The 20236-nt window shown below is 42.7% G+C and overlaps 1 protein-coding gene across 4 annotated transcripts in view; it reads right to left on the reverse strand.

Moving 5' to 3' along the window:
• Positions 1-20236, reverse strand: part of prrc2c (proline-rich coiled-coil 2C) — an 85725-nt gene that overhangs the window by 23402 nt on the left and 42087 nt on the right. For 2 of the 4 annotated variants that reach the window (XM_084309276.1, XM_084309274.1), the window contains exons 16-22: positions 16805-16956; positions 14804-14958; positions 14184-14574; positions 13993-14078; positions 13385-13579; positions 7465-7716; positions 4066-4158 (exon numbers count right to left, since the gene is read on the reverse strand). In XM_084309276.1, coding sequence (XP_084165402.1) covers positions 4066-4158; positions 7465-7716; positions 13385-13579; positions 13993-14078; positions 14184-14574; positions 14804-14958; positions 16805-16956 — 1324 coding nt within the window. Of the gene's footprint in view, positions 1-4065; positions 4159-7455; positions 7717-13384; positions 13580-13992; positions 14079-14183; positions 14575-14803; positions 14959-16804; positions 16957-20236 lie in introns of all 4 variants that reach the window. The other 2 variants (XM_084309275.1, XM_084309273.1) reach the window with 1 other exon arrangement.

The raw sequence follows: 20236 nt of genomic DNA on the forward strand, positions 1-20236 counted from the left end.
AGTGGGGTACTCACGTAATGCATGGCTGATCCTGAACGTTAGAAGTTTCCGTGTCCCCGTCAATCAATCATCACATCATCACGTCAATCATCATCATCTTATCATCTCTCCACATCGGACGTGGTTGTCATAAAATTTACTGAAATCCATTATCCACTCCGTTGTTCTTGCGGAGCAAGAGCCATATTATTATTTAAAGGAAGCGGCCACATTCAGTTTCGTTTCGCTAGGAATTATGGGATTTGGTGTTGGATGTATAGACTACGCAGATAGGGACATGGTCTTTAATCGCACGATAGACTACAAGTTCCAAGTATATAGCGTGACCCAGATTCACTCCGCGCAAATCTTTTTTTTCACTCAGGCTATCGGTGATCGCAGTAAGTTCATTCATTGCCGACAGATTCTTTCATAGCACCACGACATTGTGTCGCACTGACAGCTCGCGTGAGTGGCGTCATCACACGCCTTGGATAATTTAGGAGTGAAATGCGAATGCAAGGCTTGAAAGCACTACTCGCAAGCCCGCCCCCAGATAATATTTACCAATCGCAACGGCCAATTAAAGGGGCAATTCGCGATCATATCATCGCAGTGTACAGGCCTGACATATACTATCAATAATCTAGCGTTTATTTGAAAACGATCCTGAGACTTTCAAAAAACGAGTTTCTCAAAATGGTATAAAACTAGGGATGTCCGATATTATCGGCCTACCGATATTATCGGCCGATATTGGCATTAAAATGTGATATCGGAAAATATCGGTATCGGTTTACATTTTTTATTATTATTTTTGTTTACATTTCTATAACCTTTATTTACCCAGGCAAGCAAGTAAGAACAAATTCTGATTTTATTTATTGTCAAAAGTATGCATAATGTTATGTTAATTCCACAACAAGACATTATGTAATGTTAATTACCTGAAATTATTCAGTTTTTTGGGGGGGGAAACCCTCCATATATCGCTATCGGTTGATATCGGTATCGGAAATTAAGAGTTGGACAATATCGGTATAGGTAAAAAAGCCAATATCGAGCATCCCTATATAAAACTCAAATTAACAGATTAAAAAACAATCAGTTTCGACAATGTTGACTGCAAACAAGTCATTGATAAGCGACGGCCATATTATACACAGCCATAATTTAAGATATAGTTTATGCGTTCGCAAATATGAGAGCTCTATCATTGAAGTGGGCGTTGGCACTAGTGATGTGACGATTCATCGATTTGCATCGGTGCGCCGGCATACACGTTCACGATGCGAGTGCACCGGTGGAATAAGTCCGCATCGGCAAAATTTCAGGCTGAACTCGGGATGCATCTTGTTGTAGCGTCTTTGCATCGGTCAAAACCGATGCATTCATATAATTTCCTCTCATCCACTTCTGTCAGCAGTGCACTGTGACTGCACACACAGCAGATACTATTGCTAAGGCGAGAGCCGCGTCACAGTTATCAACAAACAGTGGCAGTCGAGGAGGAGACATGAATAGCATTGATCAACATGGCTAACGCTAGTTAGCCGTTCAGCTAACGCTAAACTACAGTGTCTAACTAACGTGACTCTGCAACACCAGTTCCATTAGTGAGGAGGGGGGGGGGGTATATTGAAGACGCTTGACAACAGGGGTTCAAAGATAACTTCACATTTATTGGCTTATTAGTTTCTTAATTATATCGCTTCATGCATATCCAGGTGTCTGTCTGTCTGTCTGTCTGTCGGTCGGTCGGTCGTATCTCGGTCGAATCGTATCGTATCTCAACAGGGGGTGAATCGTATCGCATTGCATTGCCCGGTGCTTCAAATGTATCGTTAATGTATCGTATCGTTGGCACCGTATCGATATGCGCATCGCATCGGCCTCGTGATGGAGGTGCACATCCCTAGTTGGCACGCAACAGGGTTCCGTGGCACGGAAAGTGTTAATGTTACCGCGAAAGGTTAGTTGCGATGGAATACCGCTAGCTTAGTGTTATCTGAAACATAAAAACAGCAGTTAGTGTTTGTGCATTTCCTAATTGTGCCAAAAACATGTCACCCACTTTGTGTAGCGTTCATATACTATTGAACGGACAAGCCATTCCACGAGCGGAGCGGATCTGCTGCATACGGAGGTAATGTAATTATTTAAAATGGTAACCGATTGTTTTGAGTGACGATACGCATTAAGCATCGGGTATATTGCTGTGCATCGTTAGGTCTGCGGAAACATAAGATTGGCAGCATCTGTGTGTGTGTACACAATATCTCATCATTGCTGACGTCTTACGCTTTAAGATGTGTTCTAAAAATAGATTTCCCTAAACAATTACTCCTCGAGTAATTCATGAGAGTACTCGATCTGGGAAAAAATTACTCGTGCCCGTCCCCAATGGTTACACTTACTAAACAACAATTACTAAAAAGGTAGGATCCAGGGCCCTCATTTATCAATGGTGCGTACGCACAGATATGTGCGTAATCCGTGCGTACGATAATTTTTTTAATCCTCTTTTTCTCCGCCTGATTTTCTATTTTTCTCCCCATCCCAATTTAGTCGTTATGCCAATTCGCCCCCTCCCCTACCTGGTTGTTGTGCGCATGTTCCTCCTACTGGTCGGTACAAGGGAACCCTGAAGTCCACCACATGCTTCCTCCGACACATGTGGAGACAGCCAGTGGCTCTCTTCTCACCTGGCAGCGAGGACTCTCATTGGTGAAGCGTAACGCGTGGGAGGTCACGCTGCCTTCACCATTTCCTGCCTTTCGCTGAGCAGGCGCCCAGACCTGACCTGTAGGCGTCGCTGTCCACAACACCAGATTACCACCCTCGACTTCCCTCCCGCTAACTCAGCCAAATGAGTTAGTATGACGACCGGCCCAAGCCGCAGGGCAATGCTGACTCTGGGAGTCGAGACCGCAGCCTCTTGCATTGGTGACGAGCGCAATCTCCGCTACGCCATCCGACCGCCTCGTACGATCATTTCTAAGCAAAGTGTGGGACTTATCAAAATAAACGTGTGCTTGAGATTGTGCGTATATCTAAGCACAGCTCAGACCGTGCGTACATGTCACCAAGCGGTAGAATATGAATACTGCAACATGAGACGGACTTTCATGCATTAGTTTCAACACTGACGTGTTCTGTATGACCTGTAATTCATTATAGTTAATTGTAAAATAGCGACAGTAGTGTAATTATTGTCAAACCCTATAAATGGCATTTGGAAGAGGTCTTTCTTTCCGAATGAATGCAGCATGCATGGTTTATCTATATAGCAGACGCAGAACACCCACCTCCAAACGCGATTCAATATTGTTTAAAATAAAAAGCGAAATACTATTATTTTGTGTGTCATGTTTCCAAATGCTTTCTAGCTACAATTTGTTGGTTAGAATAGATGACCTCTGTTGAAACTTCACTGAGAGCGAGATTGATCACGGAGGACTCGCTCTCAGTGAAGTTTCAAGTCCACTTAGTCCATTATTCTACATTCCATGGGGGTGTTTCATTACCATATATGGTTAATCATGCACGAGCATAGACGGTAAGAATAATGGTATTTATCAACACGGAGTGTGCGTAGGACCTGTGCATGCACAGTTGATAAATCCCAGAGACATTCTAAATTCCGTGCGTAGGAACGAACATAGAACACTTTCTAACCGCGCTCGCGCGGGACTCCGTGCTGCGTCACGGATCTGGTTGACTCAGAGTTCGATTCCCGGACCCGCCGTCATTTGCCGAATGTCTCCCCCTGCTCTCTCTCCCGTTTCACCCTGCAACTGTCGGTCATGCTTGACCAGGAAAGCGATAAACGCTAAAAAATAAAGTTAAAAAAATAAAATAAAATAAAAAAAAAACACTTTCTACGCATTATTGATAAATGAGGGCCCAGGGTTCTCCCCTAGTTTCTGTGAGAGAGATGCTGGGGAGGCACCAAAGACAGCTAATCGTGATAATGACGACACATTGACTGATGGTGATTTCCCCAGGCGGTACACTGCCTCCGTTATACAGTTTGGGGAGAACACTGGCATCATGTCGGTCCGGGCCTGGGTACTCAGTACTCACATTGGCCACCAGGCTCTCCTCCATCTTGATCCCTCCTGTTGGAACACTATCGGCCAGAGAGGAGGAGGGGGTGGTGTAGTCAGTCACAGACTCCTGAGGGGGAAAGACACATACACAATTAGCACCTAGGAACTAGTAGTTATACAAACACTATAAAAGTAGAGTTGGGCAATGTGCTCCATATTCAGATCGTCCTATCGTCACCCTGTTAGATTACCAATAGCTGATACCATCACCTATATTTCTTCTTCACCCCCCACCTCTCTCCCTCCCTCCCTCCCTCCCTCTGCCCATCTCCCATCTCCTGGGTTGACAGCGGCACACATGAGGCTATTGTTCAAATCATGTGAAACTAAACATGATTTCTCCTGTGGATTGTGTTGATTAATACATCGGTTGGTCAGATCATATCTTTTTTTTAATTATTATTATTGTAGCACAACAAATACTTGTTTCCACGATCTGACTGGATTGTCAAATTTGCAACCGCAAGAGTTTTCATTCATACATTGTTGTGTTAATACCGTCGAGAATATAAGTATGTTTTTAAGGTTTTCTGCAGTAATTCCTAAAACGCAAGTTATAGGCCCTGACGCATATGATAGATTATCGATTGGTGTTTCTTTCCTATACACGCTATATAAAAAAATTCAAATGTATATGATAGGTATACATTATGCTTCATCATGCGTGAAGGAAAGGGGGGGGGGGTCGTTTATAATTCCTTGATCGTCAGTAACGGCTTTATTTAGTATGGGTTGATATGTTGATCAGATGGATTGCCGTGAAATGAATAAACAATCGGGCTGAAAATAACGTTATATTCCTCTTAACAAATTCGCCGATGAGACTGGAGGAAAAATATTCCAATTATTTGACGTCGATCTGCTAGATCCATTTCCCGTTTGTATGACGCAATAAACGCCGAAATCATATTGATTATTGCGTTTCGAAAGCGATCCCATGCACTCGAGTGTGTATCTAGACACGCGTTACAAGATATTACTGCCGGAGGAATTTCCTCGATGCACCGAGCGCCACTTCCGGTTTGGCTTGGAGTGTAAATCGCCCGACATCCACCAGGCGGCGGTATTGAGGCGTTGCGATATCAGACAGGGTCCAGCTGCAGTCCCGGAGGGAGGCTGGATGAATTATGAATGCCATGGTGAAAAAATTAAATATTGTTTCCCAAAAACGAGTTAACTCGTTTCTGGCGCACAACGCATGGCGGGCAATAACGAGTATACTCGTTTTTGGCGTCCAATGTGTTAAGGTGACGATGTCACTATCATTACATTGGTGCCGAATGACCCGGATGCCTTGGGTGGAGTGGAGTAAGTTTAAGGGGGGTGAGTGTAACGGATGGTACCACGAAGCGCAGTCACGATGGACTTCAGATGTTGTGAAGTGACTGGGGCGAGTAGCGGTGCTATGGGTTAAACTCACTCTCACCCTTAACACATTGGGTGCCAACGACGAGAAATCTCGTTGTTGGCCGCCATGCGTTGCGTGCCAATGACGAGAAATCTCGTTATTTCTTTTATTAGCGATATCCATACATTTTTCATCCATCCAGCCTCACGTTATCATTGGGACTGGCTCAGAGCTCGAAAAGGGCAAATACCGCCCCCTATCGTCTCCCGGATGGTATTGCACCCATTGGAATGGAGTCGATGGGAATGCATCAGAAAAAAAACTCCAGGCTCCACATTTTACTTCTGAGGCATGTGTAAGATTCTGATCAAACTGGCCAGTATCACGTCTTCGTCTGTTTGGCTCTCCATCCAATTCCTCTGCGTTGTGTACTTTTAATGGTCCAGACGTCTCCGATACTGGTAGATAAGATCCTTATCTCCCCCCCGTTAGTGCAATCCATAAACCATAATAACTCTCCACTTGCGTAAGAATTCGACACTCCGACACCGTGAAATACCTTATGAGGAGAAGCGTTGTTTTATTGCTATAAACAGAACCTCATAATCAGATGTTATCAAATTGTATCGTCCTTTTGTGATTCAGTCCAATAGTGTTCAGGCCTGTTCGTTAGCCTAACCCTCCTCGCGTTAGCCGAAGCTACTGTAATGATGATGTGGCATTCTCCCTTCCCCCCCCCTCCGTGGTGGAGGAGGAAGAGTCTCTCCTCTGTGTGATCTCAGTCCTACTCGCTCTTGGTCAGATTCTGGTCTGCCCTACCCGGAACCACTGTCAGCTTTATAGGATCTTCATCATAACTATGATAGCCCACCCCTTTCTGGTTGTCAGGTGCCGCGTTGTCATGACAACTGCTAACCTTTCACACATTAAAATGCAGTTTTCTACTGTTTCATTAAGATGAACCCCTCTCCCTCGCTCTCGCTATCAGTGTTATGTCTTCAGCAAAACAAAACACCCTGCTCAGTGTGGTGTTCCCTCGCTCTGAACCAACCTCTGCTAAGCCAAACACATTTCTGCCCTCTCTGACCTGGCACCGTTAGTTGCTACCATCTTTCCCCAATCTATACATCACATACATTGAAAAACCACCATTTTCTCTCACCTGAGACTATTGCATCCACTGAGGGCACTGGAAGACGCGTCGATTATGTGTTTCGAGGTATAACGTTGGATCAATAAACACGATCGGTATTTGGAATGGCGATCAGGAATTGGATTAACCTTTTTGCAGAACATCTGATCTGAGGTAAGGACTTTATTTTACCAGTATTGGGTTAATCAGTTTTTTTTCACAGCGTTCACAATGTGTCTCCTGTGTGTGTACAGTGTGTGCGTAACGTTAGCGCCAGGCACAGCATAGATAATCGATTTTTCTGCCCGCTTCTCTAGCGTGCATAAGTACACATATACTATCGATAATTTAGCGTTTATTTGAAAACGATTCATAAATCAGCCGGAAAATAACAACGTGTTGTGTGTATTCCACTAAAGAGCTATTATCGCGGAATCTTTTTTTTCTTCTTCTAGAAATCTCCAAAACTATACTCCTATTCAAAACGGTATAAAACGGAAATGTACTGATGAAAAAACAATCTGTTTCGTACATGTTGACTGCAAGCAAGTCATTGATAAGTGACGGATGTATTAGACACATAGCCATAATTTAAGATATAGTTTATGCGTTCGCAAATGTGCTTGTCCTCTCATTGATTAGAGTGGTGGCACTCAAGCGATAAATCGTGCACCCCCTGCTGGCAACCAATGTGTTAAAAGACAGACACGTTACAAAGCAGTGAGTTCACTTCTTGGTATAGCGGCCTGTGCTGTTGCCCGCGGTGTGGGAGACCATGGGTTCGAAACTACCGTTACACATATACATCTGCCCAGTTTTGCTCATGGGACCTATACTAATGAATACAAAAATTAAATGGTTGCTGATAAATGGTGCATCCTTACTAATGATACCTTGCAGTTGCTGGTGTACTCTGCTGAGGGGACAGTGATCATGCCCTCGATGACTCCGCCCAGCTCCGGCACCGTGGCATCAGAGGTGGGGGGGCTGGAGTCTGTGGCTCTGCTGACCCCTCCCACAGGCACCTCCAGCCCTTCTCCCTCCACTCCACGCACGTCTTTGGCCTTGCGGTTCTTCAGAGAGCGCTCTTTACCGATGGGGCCCGGCTTGTATTCCTTGGTCTCCACAGGCTCCATCTGCGGGAGCTGATGACAGGAGGAGGAACGTTTTATCATTAGAATGTTAAGTTGTCGATATTCTAATCACCTGAAAGGGTTAAAACAAGGAGTGAGATTTTGTAGACTGAATATGTATCAGTGTCAGTGTTCATCAGTAGGGTTGTTAAGTCAATCAATCAACTTGTGAAAACGACGACACCAGAGGGAGCTCCACAAATCATGTTAAACCCAGATTCGGCTCAAACAAGGGACTAAACACGTTTAGCAATTATGCCACATCAATGTGGAACGCCCTACCCACAGCTGTAAAGGAATGTGAATCACTACCCACTTTCAAAACCACTCTCAAAGAGCACCTACAAGGGACTGCAATTCTAAATTGGCCCCCGTAAATGTCCTAACGCAACCCCCTCCAATGTACAATAAATGTCCTATTAAACCCAATAATACACGAGACCCTCTTCTTGGGACCAAGTAAGGTTTAGTTGATAATCCAATGTACAGTTACCCCCACCACCTACTATGTACAGTTTCCCCCCACCCCACCCCACCTACCCAACCCCCCCCTCCACGCCACCTACCTACCAACCTCCTCCAATGTACAGTTTCTTCATCAAATGTATATCAGGGTTTCCGTTAAAATATATAAAAAAAAATGTATATCAGGGTTTCAATCTACCGGTCAAATGAGAGAAATTCCGGTCAGAGTTTATTGAGCTTAAAAACAATTGATAGGCAAAAGAATGACAACAAAACAAAAGAATGACATCCTCAAGGCATGTAGATTTATAATATTTTAACTTAAAACTAGGCTACTTTTGCGTATACAGTAATTATATTCCAAATAAAATAAGTCCAGCGACTCCGTGCTGCTGCCGACTTTAAATCAAATAGGTGTCTGTGGGCAGTCGCCTGACATTAATAAACAGCAGTCTGTTATAGTCACATTTTTATGAGCTAACGAATTCCGTTATATTGGACATTTGTATTAATTATATCAAGCGAAGAACTGAGAAATTTGGCATAGAGAGACGGCAACATTATCGTGGGTTTGCGTGATGACTCTCTCCACCTCCCAACGACTTATTTGCCGCTGCAGATTCAGCTGTTTTCAGGCTCTATCTGGGGACCGCTCAGCAGCGCCCCCCACCCAACAGCTGAATTGCCAATGGCTGAATTGGAGTACTGCACTGTGCCGGCACTGCTGGTGTGCAGCTCCGGCTCTGCAGCTGCACATGCACTCGCAAACCCAGCACTAAGCTCTCGCTGACAACGTCGTTGTCATTATTAGAAGCAACGATGAAACAAATGTAATGATTGTTTCGTTCATCGCATAGGCTATTTAATTTTAGCCTATTTTAATACAATTCAAATAATCAAATTGTGCTTAGAGGGAATTATTTTCACCGGACATTATGACCGGAGAGATTAAATGTCGGACTTCAACAGATTTTGCCGGTCAAACGGAAACGCTGATGTATATACTATTTTTTACTCTTCTTGTATCAAAAACAGTACTGTATTTGTAAATCTGGTATGTCATAAATGTATAGATGTAGCAGCACTGTCTATCTGTATGTCATATATGTTATGATGAATTGAAAATGGGGGACCCTGATGTAAAGAAGACGAAAGTCTCTCTGGTCTGCATCCCATTCTTGTGTGTATTGAGCTGTACTGTACCCATTCTGCAATCTGTTAATACAATTTTCAATCAAACAACGATTTGATTGAGAATTTAACTGGGGCAACGATTCAATCATAAAATCCTACATTGCAGTTCAATTTGATTCCATTACCTTAAATAGCTTTTAATATAATGTGTAGACGAATGTGATGAAACCGATTCATTCAGCAATAACTGAATATATGAACACTTACAGAAAGGTATTAATTCAAAGCATCATGTTTATAAATGTATTTAAATCATGAACAAATGTTTTCTTTTACATTAAAGGCCTATATATCAGTTTAGAAATAGGAGACAAAATTTCAGCAGACAAATCAGAGGTGGCAGACTGTCTGAATAGCTATTTTACATCCATTGCAAAAACTATATCGGAAAAGATCCCAGCTAAACCCGGCAACAACATAGAGTGAAGTCCATAAATTCTACCTAGATCAGGGGGTTAAAGCAAATGCTTTCTCCTTTAGGAAAGTGACTGAGATGGAGGTCCAGGAAAAGCTTAAAAAACTTGACACCTCAAGGGCTACTGGATTAGACAACATCCCTGGTAAATTCTTGCAGGATGCTGCAGAAATCATTGCCCCATATGTAGCTCACATTACCAACCTAGCCATTGACACAGGAACATTTCCAAGCGAAATGAAATCGGCAAGAGTTATTCCTCTCCACAAAAAGGGAAACAAATTGGAACCGGGTAACTACAGACCCATCTCCATCCTGGGCGTTCTATCAAAAACCATTGAGAGGCTAGTATATGAGCAAATAGACGGGTATTTCTCCACTAATAACATCATGTACAAATACCAATCTGGTTTCAGGAGGTCCCACTCCACAGACACCTGCCTGCTGTTCCTCACAGATTACATCAGGAAAGAGGTAGACGAGGGAAAGTTCTGTGGAATGGTAATGTTAGACCTCCAGAAGGCATTTGATTCAGTGGATCACAACATCTTGTTAATGAAGCTTAGGGCCCTAGGCTTTAATGAGGCAGCTCAGAAATTAATTGGTTCCTACCTAACAGGGAGACAACAGGTGGTAGATATAAACGGAGTACTCTCCAGTCCTCGGACAGTAGAGTGCGGGGTCCCACAAGGGAGTGTTTTGGGTCCGCTCCTCTTTCTACTGTATATAAATGACCTGAAAGCAGCTTGCTCATGTGACCTTTTTTTATACGCAGATGACTCCGCCCTACTAGTGTCTCACAAAGACAAAAAAGTGGTTGAGCAGACATCGAGTGCAGAACTAGAGAAGGTTAGCGACTGGCTAGGCCACAACAAGCTGTCCCTCCACGTGGGGAAGACTGAGTCAATTTTATTCGGGTCAAAGGTCAGGCTCAGAAAATCGCCAGGTTTTAACATTAGAATAGGAGATACTGTTCTCACAGACAAAACATCTGTGAAATATCTCGGTTGCGTCCTGGAAAACAGCTTATCAGGGGAAAGCATGGCTCACCAAGCACTTAAAGATAAATAACAGGACTAGATACCTAGCCAGAATCTCTAATTTTTTAGATCAGTCAGCGATGAAGATTCTTGCTGGAGCTCTCATACAGTGTCACTATGACTATGCGTGTGGCTCCTGGTACAACAGTGCCCCCAAAAGTCAGAAAATAAAACTACAGACATCACAAAACAAGCTAATCAGGGTAATACTAAGGCTACCTGCTCGAACCCACCGTGACCCATCTCACTTTGAGGTCATGAGATGGCTTAAGGTGGAAGACAGAGTAAACCAGATAGGGATGTGCCTAGTTCACAGAATAGTGCATGGGGTAGTGCCAGTGTACTTTAACAATTACTTCAACCGAATCAGAGACACCCATGCTTACCAAACAAGGCGCAGCTCAACTGACTTTGTGCCAGTCAGATTCAGGAGCTGTATGGGGAAGGAGTCATTTTTATATTCAGCAGCTGTCTATTGGAATAGTCTGCCCAGTGAACTGAAAACCATAGACAGTGCCGTTAGATTCAAGTCCAGCCTGAAGACATGGCTCAAAAGGGACTATACCTAGACACTTAGCTTAAGGCACCCTTGCATGTTGTATGAGTCTGTATGTATATAAATGTTAAATGGTATATGTGATGTGTTGTGATGTCACGTTTTGTATGATGCATGTGTTAAGCATCACATTCCCCCACCCCCCTACAAGGACCACAATGGAAATAAGCTCTGAGCTTTTTTGTGTTACATCCTTGGCAGTATATCCCGACTGTGCTCTTCTGTCACATGTTTATTTTTTATATTGTCAAATAAAGTCATTCATTCATTCATTCATTCATATGCGAGTCTATGAATGAATGATTGAATTATGAATATATTGTGTGTAAATATTTTATTCTTGTACATGAGTGATTTAATCTGCAGAAAGAAAGTACTAGGGGTTAAAAAAAATATACAAAAATACAGCAATATATCGCAATATTTAGCATGCCGATATTATATCGATACAGTGACGGCAAGTATTGATATATATATTTTCTCTTTTGCTTGACAATCCCATTTTACTCCAATACAAATTATTGGAATGAGGTGAACAGACTGAAAACATTATCTACTTATTAGATAAAACAGATTACATATATATATATATATTAGTGCTGTCAATCGATTAAAATATTCTTTTAATATATTAATATATACTCAATTAATCGCATGATTGTCCATAGTTAATATTTTTTTCTACCTTAAACGGATCTTTTTCAAGTTCCAAGTTTTAATACTCTTATCAATATGCGAGTCAACAAATGCTTGCTTTATGCAGCCATTTAACACAAAAGGATGACCCTCATGCATTGCAAATTTGCATCAAATTCAAAACAGAGTGATGCACAAAATAACTTAAAAGAAAATAATCATTTTAAACAATGAATAAAGTGTGCATTAGGGATGGGTACCTTCACATTTGAACAGGTACCCAACGGTACCTTTTTTCGGTACTTTAGTCTCAAGAAATTTAATTTACCTACCTGAGTCGTGAAAAAAAAAATCCAAACTTCAAATAACTACAATTTCGACAGTTTTCGGCTTGCCATTGCTCCGACTGCTTTGTTGTTTAATCAAGTCAAATCCTAGGTAAGCATATATTGTGCGTGTGAACGTTGACATGAAAGAAAAAAAAGTAAAAAATTAAAAAAAGTAAATTATTTTTTTTCGGTATCTCACTTGATTCGATACTCGGTAGTACCGACGTGTTTCGGTTCAGTACCTCAAAAGTACCGAATTCGGTACCCATCCCCAGCACACTCTCCCAGCTCTCTTTCCCCTTCCTCATCTCTCTCACCCCCTCTCTCTCTATATCACACACACACACACACACTATCAATGAGCATCAATAATACACCGGAGTGAAGTCTAGTAAAAAAAATTAAATAAAAAAAAATTCTTAAAGTTAATCGCGAGTTAAAAAAAATTGTGGCGTTAATAGAATCGGGCGATAACGCGTTAATACCGCGTTAACTTTGACAGCCTTAATATATATATATATATATATATATATATATATATATATATATATATATATGTATTGCAGATGTTAATGTTTTCCGTTGAAAAAAGGTAATAAATAGAAAGTGGTGTTGTTGTCCAGCAGGGGGCACTCTGTCCTCTGGACTAGTCAGTAACAATGCCTGTGTTACGGTGATAGGGACACCGTATAGCTGCAAGTGCCGTCCTTCGGATGAGACGCTAAACCGAAGTCCTGACTGAATCTCGGTCGTTAAAGAACCCAGGACGCCTATCGCAAAGAGTAGGGGGTTCCCCAACGTTCCTGGCAAAATTCCCAATCAGGTATCTGACATCAAGGCCACCTAATCATCCCTTCCCCTTAATTGGCTGATATCAATCCCTGTCTCCTGAGCCATTCAGCCATTGCGCAGTGTGATGTGTGCCTGGTGCCAGTGTATGGCAGCCATTGAGCCTGCGTAGCCCAAGGTTGGGTGCTACCAGTGGTGGTGAAGGAGGCCATTGTGACTCTCATTGTGATAATATATCATGGGGCCTAATAAGTACCTTCTGTGTTTTGATGGGTCCAGCACGGGGCTGTTTCTGTCTCTGTTCTTTGGGAGCAGGTAGCTTGTTGTCAGGTCCGGTCTCTAGCAGGGCTGGGACCCCATCGCTGTCAGTGCTGCCTGCAGAGGACGGAGCTCCAAACTGGATGCTGTCCATCCCCAGCTCCACACTGCCCTCTGCTCCAGACTTCACACCCTGCAAGACAACAGCCTCATTTACCAATATGTCCATCAACAGTTTAAATAAAATACTGAGACAAAACTTAGTCTAAACAAAAATATGCATGTTTTTGTTTAAAGACTAGGTTGAAGCTGAAATGTTCTTGATTATGTACATTTTAAAATGCTTTCCATAGAGATATTTGAGCAACCACTATGGAGTGCAATCGATACTGTATATACTTTTGTATGTATGTACATGCTCTAGTGTTTTATCGGACTGCAAATTACGAGTAAACATATTAGGTTATTTTATGTTGAGATTGTTGAGCTGTGATATTAGGTTATTTTATGTTGAGATTGTTGAGCTGTGATGTTGACACACGACACTGGTGTGAAATGGAATATAAACTAGTATTTTGGAGACAGGATAAGTCATGTAATTCATACCTCAGGAATGATGGTTCCTGTGAAGGAAGTGAGAGGTTTGTTCCAGGCACTGACAGAAGGGGGGTTTGGAGGGCTGATTGGACCAACTGGAAAACACACATTACAGATGTAGCAACACAACTCAGTAGCAGAAGTAGATCTAGTAGATCATTTAATAGCAGTCCATCTATTGAGAATACATAACGACTCACGTTTCTTGACGTCGGGGAGGACAGTGGAGCCGGCCACCTTGTTCTCCCACAGTTCCGTACCCAGGGTGCTGTGTGTCTGCGTGGGGGCGGGCGGTAGGCTCTTGGAGGTGAAGTCCACAGTGGCAGGAGGGATGGAAGATAGAGGTGCCACTGTGCCCTCTAGAGACTGAAGAGAGGCGGCGGGCTGGGAGGGGGCAGGGTGGGGGTGTTGGGGGGCAGAAATGGGTGGCTGGGGCTGTGGGGCAGGAGCTGCAGGAGGCGGAGGCTGTGAGGCTGGCTGCTGTTGTTGTTGTTGCTGCTGTTGCGATGATTGTTTGTTTTTAGCAAATCTAGGTGGCAGTTTTCCTCCTCCTCCTCTGCCTTTCTCTCCAGTGCCTTTCTTCCCCCAGTTCTGTAAGAGTAAAGTCTATAATTAGGATTCCGTCAAATAATTGTATTATTATAATATGCCATCATTACTATATGCATGAATGCCTAAAGTAAGCCTTCAGATTGTTTTTCCTCTAATTTCACATTTATCTTAAAAAATTTTATTTAAATTTTAAGAGTACCTTGTTATATACTGGATATCAGCACCCTCATATCCAAGTGATGCAACCCCTGCCCCCTCCTCCTCTCACCTGTGTGGTCTGCTCCTCTTTCTTGCGTTTCTCCTCGTCCTGCAGGCGTTTCTGCTGTTTGCGTGAGACCACTTCAGTGAAGCCGTCATCGTTAGCGTTAGACTGGGGGTCCTCCAAGGTGGTGACCTCTGGGTGGTCATCGATGATCACAACACCTAGGAGGGAAGGGATCAGTGCTATTTTTAACTTCCATTTTAAAAGCAGGAGTTGGAAAAGACAGATGTAAGTTCCAAGTATATTAACAATATGAGGGAGATGGTTACAACAGCATGGTTGATGGTCAAAGGTTTTCTCCGAAATTTGGTAAAAAGGGCATTTACCGCTTAGGGCTCCTTCTGATTGGAATAATTTACAATCTCTAATCTCTAGGATCAAGGTGGAATTGATGTCATATAGTCCTTACCTTTACTAGGAGGTATCCCAAAAAGAATATCCCAATTGTCTGATCGCGATTTCCAGTATTGATGTCAATCGGGTCCCTGACACGAAGTGGCACAGGATATGCCTCAAGTGTGCTGAACACGTTTCGAAGTGGTCAGATGAAGCTTGGCCTAAATTCTCCGCCCGGACCATATGCGATATAACACAGAGTGTGAAATAAGGTTTCAAAGGGTGGGCGATACTGCCACCTAGCAGAATGCGGCCGGTATTGCACTTTTGCGATTTCAGAATGATTTCCTATGGTAACACCGAAATCCATGAAATCTCTGTTCTGGCAGCCAATGTGTTAACTGATTCAGCACCATCGCTTAATAAGCCAGGGGGCGCTAGAACGCCATCGCTTTAATCAATGGGGAGACTGCGAGATTTGCAAGTGCTTAAAATATATCTTGTATTATAGCTATGGGTCTAATACACTCGTCGATTGTCAGTGAGTTGCTTCCAGTCAACATGCAACAGATTGTTTTTTCATCCGTACATTTCCGTTTTATACCGTTTTGAATACGAGTATAGTTTGTGATTCTTAGTAATCTCAGGAAAAGACGCCATAATAGCCCTTTAGTGGAATACACTAAACACGTTGTAATTTTTTGCCCGATTATCGAATCTTCCTGAAATCAACGCTAGATCATCATTATTATCCTTCCTCGTGCATACATGAAATGGCCCTCGTAGCGCGGCGCTCCCCCCGCCACTCAACGATAAACAGCCACACACACAGACAGCTTCGATCGCGGTAGAAAGAAATATCAGATCAACGCAAAATTTTATATATAGAGTCCTTACCTGGTCTCTGATGTAATGCAAAAGAAATAATCCAATTATCTGATCGCCATTCCAAATACTGCTCGTGGAGGTCCGTCCCACATTGTCCAGCATTGCACATGAAGGGGGGGCAGCATCGCAGATGTAACGTTGTAAACGCTAGTCCTGCCTGAGTATTTAAACCCCGCTCGCACGGCTCAGATCGGCCCAGAAAAGAAACTACACCATTTCTAATAGAGTGCAATACCGGCTGGAAGACGCAGGCGGCGGTATTTGCCCCTTTGCGAGCTCAGACCCATTCCCAATGATAACATCAGGCTGGATGGATGAAAAATGTATGGATATAGCTAATAAAAGAAATAACGAACAAAACCCGACTATACTCGTGATTGGCGCTGAGCGGTTGGCGAGTTAACCCGACTTTACTCGTGACTGGCGCTGAATGAGTTAACAGTCATATGTTATTGTTTATCGTTGTTTCTTTGCATTGCGTTTCATGCTGCAGGACCCTTGAGAACGAGGTGCTACATCAAGGGGTTTATCCTGCGTATCAAATAAATAAAATTATTTCGACAACAATTGACTTTCAATTCAATCAATCAAAAACACAAACATGTGATATTGCAAACGATCACTAATAATAAGAGTCTATTTCATCATTCAATTGACTCATCTCAAACCCCGCCGTCCAAGGAAAGCAACAGTTGTGATTGGAGGATCAACAGTTGTGATTGGAGGATCAAGAAAAGAGGGCGGGTTTGAGATAGATCCATTGATGCACACATCTCCACTCACTGGCATAGTTGTTGAGGTCGAACTGAGAGAGGGCGTTCTCCTTGGGCTTCTTGGGAGCCTGTTTGGGGTCATCTTTACGGCGGCCAGGCGGCTCTTTACCAGGCCTCTGGGACCCTCCACCTGCTGCCTCTGGGTTCTGCTGGCCTGGAGCTCTGTGGGACAATATCATCACACATGTACATCTCTAGAATAATACAATTAAAACTCACTCACTGTATACATAACTGTTTATATCTGTAGATGTCAGCCGTCTCCAGTAGATGTGTCAGCATGTAAAGTATGTTTTTAGCTCAAGCTTTTGACGTGTATTGGTTTCGTTACCAGGCATGTGCCCCTCCTAATAACGTTAGCATTACATGTAAATAATCACGTATCTGGAAAGCTGTGCATCATTAGTCTCCGACCCATCTGTGTTTGGAGAGTGTTTTATTTTCGTTATGCATATGAGCAGTTTTGTTTTTATAGACTAAGATTTGATTATTGCACATTATGTCAATGAAGAGGAAAAGGAAAAAAGTCAAGAGTTTTCCTTCATCTCTTAACTCATTCAGCGCCAGGGATTAGCCTTGTCCCGTTCTAGCTATGCCACGCTATAAACACATTGACCGCCAGCACCAGGGGGCGCTGATACCCCATTCATCGCCAGGTCTTTATTCAATGGATATAGTTTTAGACTGACATTTGCGAGTGCTTAAAATATATCTTATATTATATCTATGGGTCTAATAACGCCGTCGGGTCTTAGTGAGTTGCTTCTAGTCAACATGCCAGAGACAAATTGTTTTTTCATCAGTACATTTCAGTTTTATACCGTTTTGAATAGAGTATGGTTTGGGTGTTTTTCAGTAATTCCATGAAAAAGGCGAGAAAAGGCGTTTTACTGTAATCCAGTCATCACGTTGTAATTTTTCGGCTGATTATCTAATCATCCTGAAATCAACGCTAGATTATCCTTAGTATGTCTCCTCGTCCATACATGAAATGACCGTCGTAGCGGGGCGCTCCCCCCCCACCCAACGGTAAACAGCCATACACGGTCCACACATATAGCTGTGATCGCGGTAGAAATAAATGTCAGATCAACGATAAAATTTATATATAATCTTCTTACCTTGCATCTGATGTAATGCAAAAGAGATCATCCAAATATCTGATCGCAATTCCAAATAATGCTTGTGGAGGTCCGCACCACACTACCGACCGGTTCACAATGACGGGCGTTACTGCTCGATGCCACCGTTGTATAGAACTGGTTCGCCCGAGTATTTAAACCCCGCCCGCCCGGCTCAGATCGCCCCCTAAAACACACCAACCCATTTTCAATGAGATGCAATAGCTCCGCCTGGCAGTAGAGGGCGGTGTTGACCGTCTGCCAGCTCAGACAGGCTCTGAAAAGGATACCAGAGGCTGCATCTGTGAATTATGAATAGATATAGCGAATAAATTAAATAACGATCCCAAAAACGAGTTATCTCGTTTCTGGCGATCAACACATGGCGGCAAATAACGAGTTAACACGTTTATGGTGCAGAATGTGTTAAAGATAGGAGTGCGTCACCTTGTTTGTAGAGCTATATCTATATTCTATATTATAGCTATGGAGACAATACTATAGTAATTTGACAGTGACTTTCTTCCGTCGAACATGCAAAAAAGAGATAATTTTTTCATGCATACATTTGCGCATTATCCCGTGGTGAATATAAGTATAGTTTAGTTTGGCAGCGTCAGCGGGTGGGAAGCCGGTGGGTGGTATCCTGGTCGTTGTAAACAGCGACTCCTACAGGTCGGTCAGGGCGCCTGCACAGCAAGGGAAGGAACTGGTGAAGGTAGTGCGATCCTCCCACGTGTTACACTACACCAATGAGAGTCCGCACTGTCAGGTGAAAAGAGGCTGCTGGCTGTCTCCTATGTATCGGAGGAAGCATGTGATAGACTTCAGGGCTCCCTAGACCGGCAAGTAGGGGGAAAATGCGCGCAATGACCAGGAAGGGGAGGGGGAATTGGCATAACGACTAAATTGGGATGGGAGAAAAATACAGGAAAATAGGAGAAAAAGTAGATACAAATTTAAAAAACAAAAAAAACACATTGGTAAACAAACGTAGTGTTGAAAATATACACTTTGGTTAGGGTCTTTACTATTGGCTATATTTAAAAAAGAAACGCAACATTAATTAATATGTTCTGTATTGATCGATTTATGGTGTGATATCAATCTCGTACCGGTACCGGACCGATCAGGCTTAAAGTAATAATTTAAAGTATTTAGAGTGCAATTACACTGTTGACTACTTTAGGAATTAGAGGGTTGTTGGAACATGTACACACCATCATTCAAGTAAGCATGTTAATCAGAGTTGGAGAAGTTTATGTCTCAGGATAAATTACATGGGAGCAGGGTTAGAAATTAACATTTTTTTTCAAGGGCTTTTTTTGCCCCCCTTAATTGATTTTCGGGGGATTTTTTTTTTTATTTCGGGGGCACTGAATTTTTATGATAAACGGTAGGGGTGGGACGGTTCGGTTCGTATCACGGTTTTGGGGTCACGGTTTTCAGTTCGGTTCGATATACGTAAATTTTTATTAAAAAAAATTTAACACTCAAATCTAAACATGCTTCTCATTTATTAAAAAAAAATAAAAAAGTTTACAGTGTTACAGTGTGTACAGCCTTAAATAATGTTTGGCACACAAAGACCGAACTGACTGAAAAATATAGGCTACATTTGTAGTATTAACTTAGTGCAAACAAACAATATGCTCAGCCAGCACTAGACTTTCCTTTCTTTAATATAAACACAAAAAAACAATGTCAACCATGTTTAAATTCCATGATTGTCAGTTCTTAATGGAAAGATTCGTGTTCTGCTTGAAATTATTATGTATCCGTCTACATTTATTTAGACTAACATTATTTAAATATTGAGTGCAACTGTGGTGGATTACGTAATTCGGTGAGTTGGAACTATCTATGGGTTGGCGCCGGGTCCCCACGGACATTTTAGTGTCACGCACCTTCAGCTCAGGCAATGTTATTATCAGCTCCGGTAACGTTAGGAGGTGATGGCATGCAGTGGGAAAGCGGCAATAGTCCCGGTTGGAGTTAGTAAAACACAGTTGTATGTTAGCCTTCTTGGATGTTGAATAAACGCCTATCATTGTCTTTAAACACCCCGCCTCTCAGACTCCCATTTCCTCCTCTGCTAGCTAGTAGCTACGGTAACATTTCGTTGACTGTATTACCTCGCGGGCTGATTCTATAGTTAAAACGTGCGTTGTGTTGTACAAACTGCTAACGCTATGGCAAGATGTGTGTATGCCTATGTAATGTTAATGGCTATGTTTTTAAAGTCGTAATGAAGATTGATTTAGATTGTGCTTGCCATTTGTACACAAACTGACTAGCACCTGGCTCAGCTGCAGTGCTGC

Source organism: Notolepis coatsorum (genome assembly GCF_963971535.1).
Source record: "Notolepis coatsorum genome assembly, chromosome: 2".
NCBI lineage: Eukaryota > Metazoa > Chordata > Actinopteri > Aulopiformes > Paralepididae > Notolepis > Notolepis coatsorum.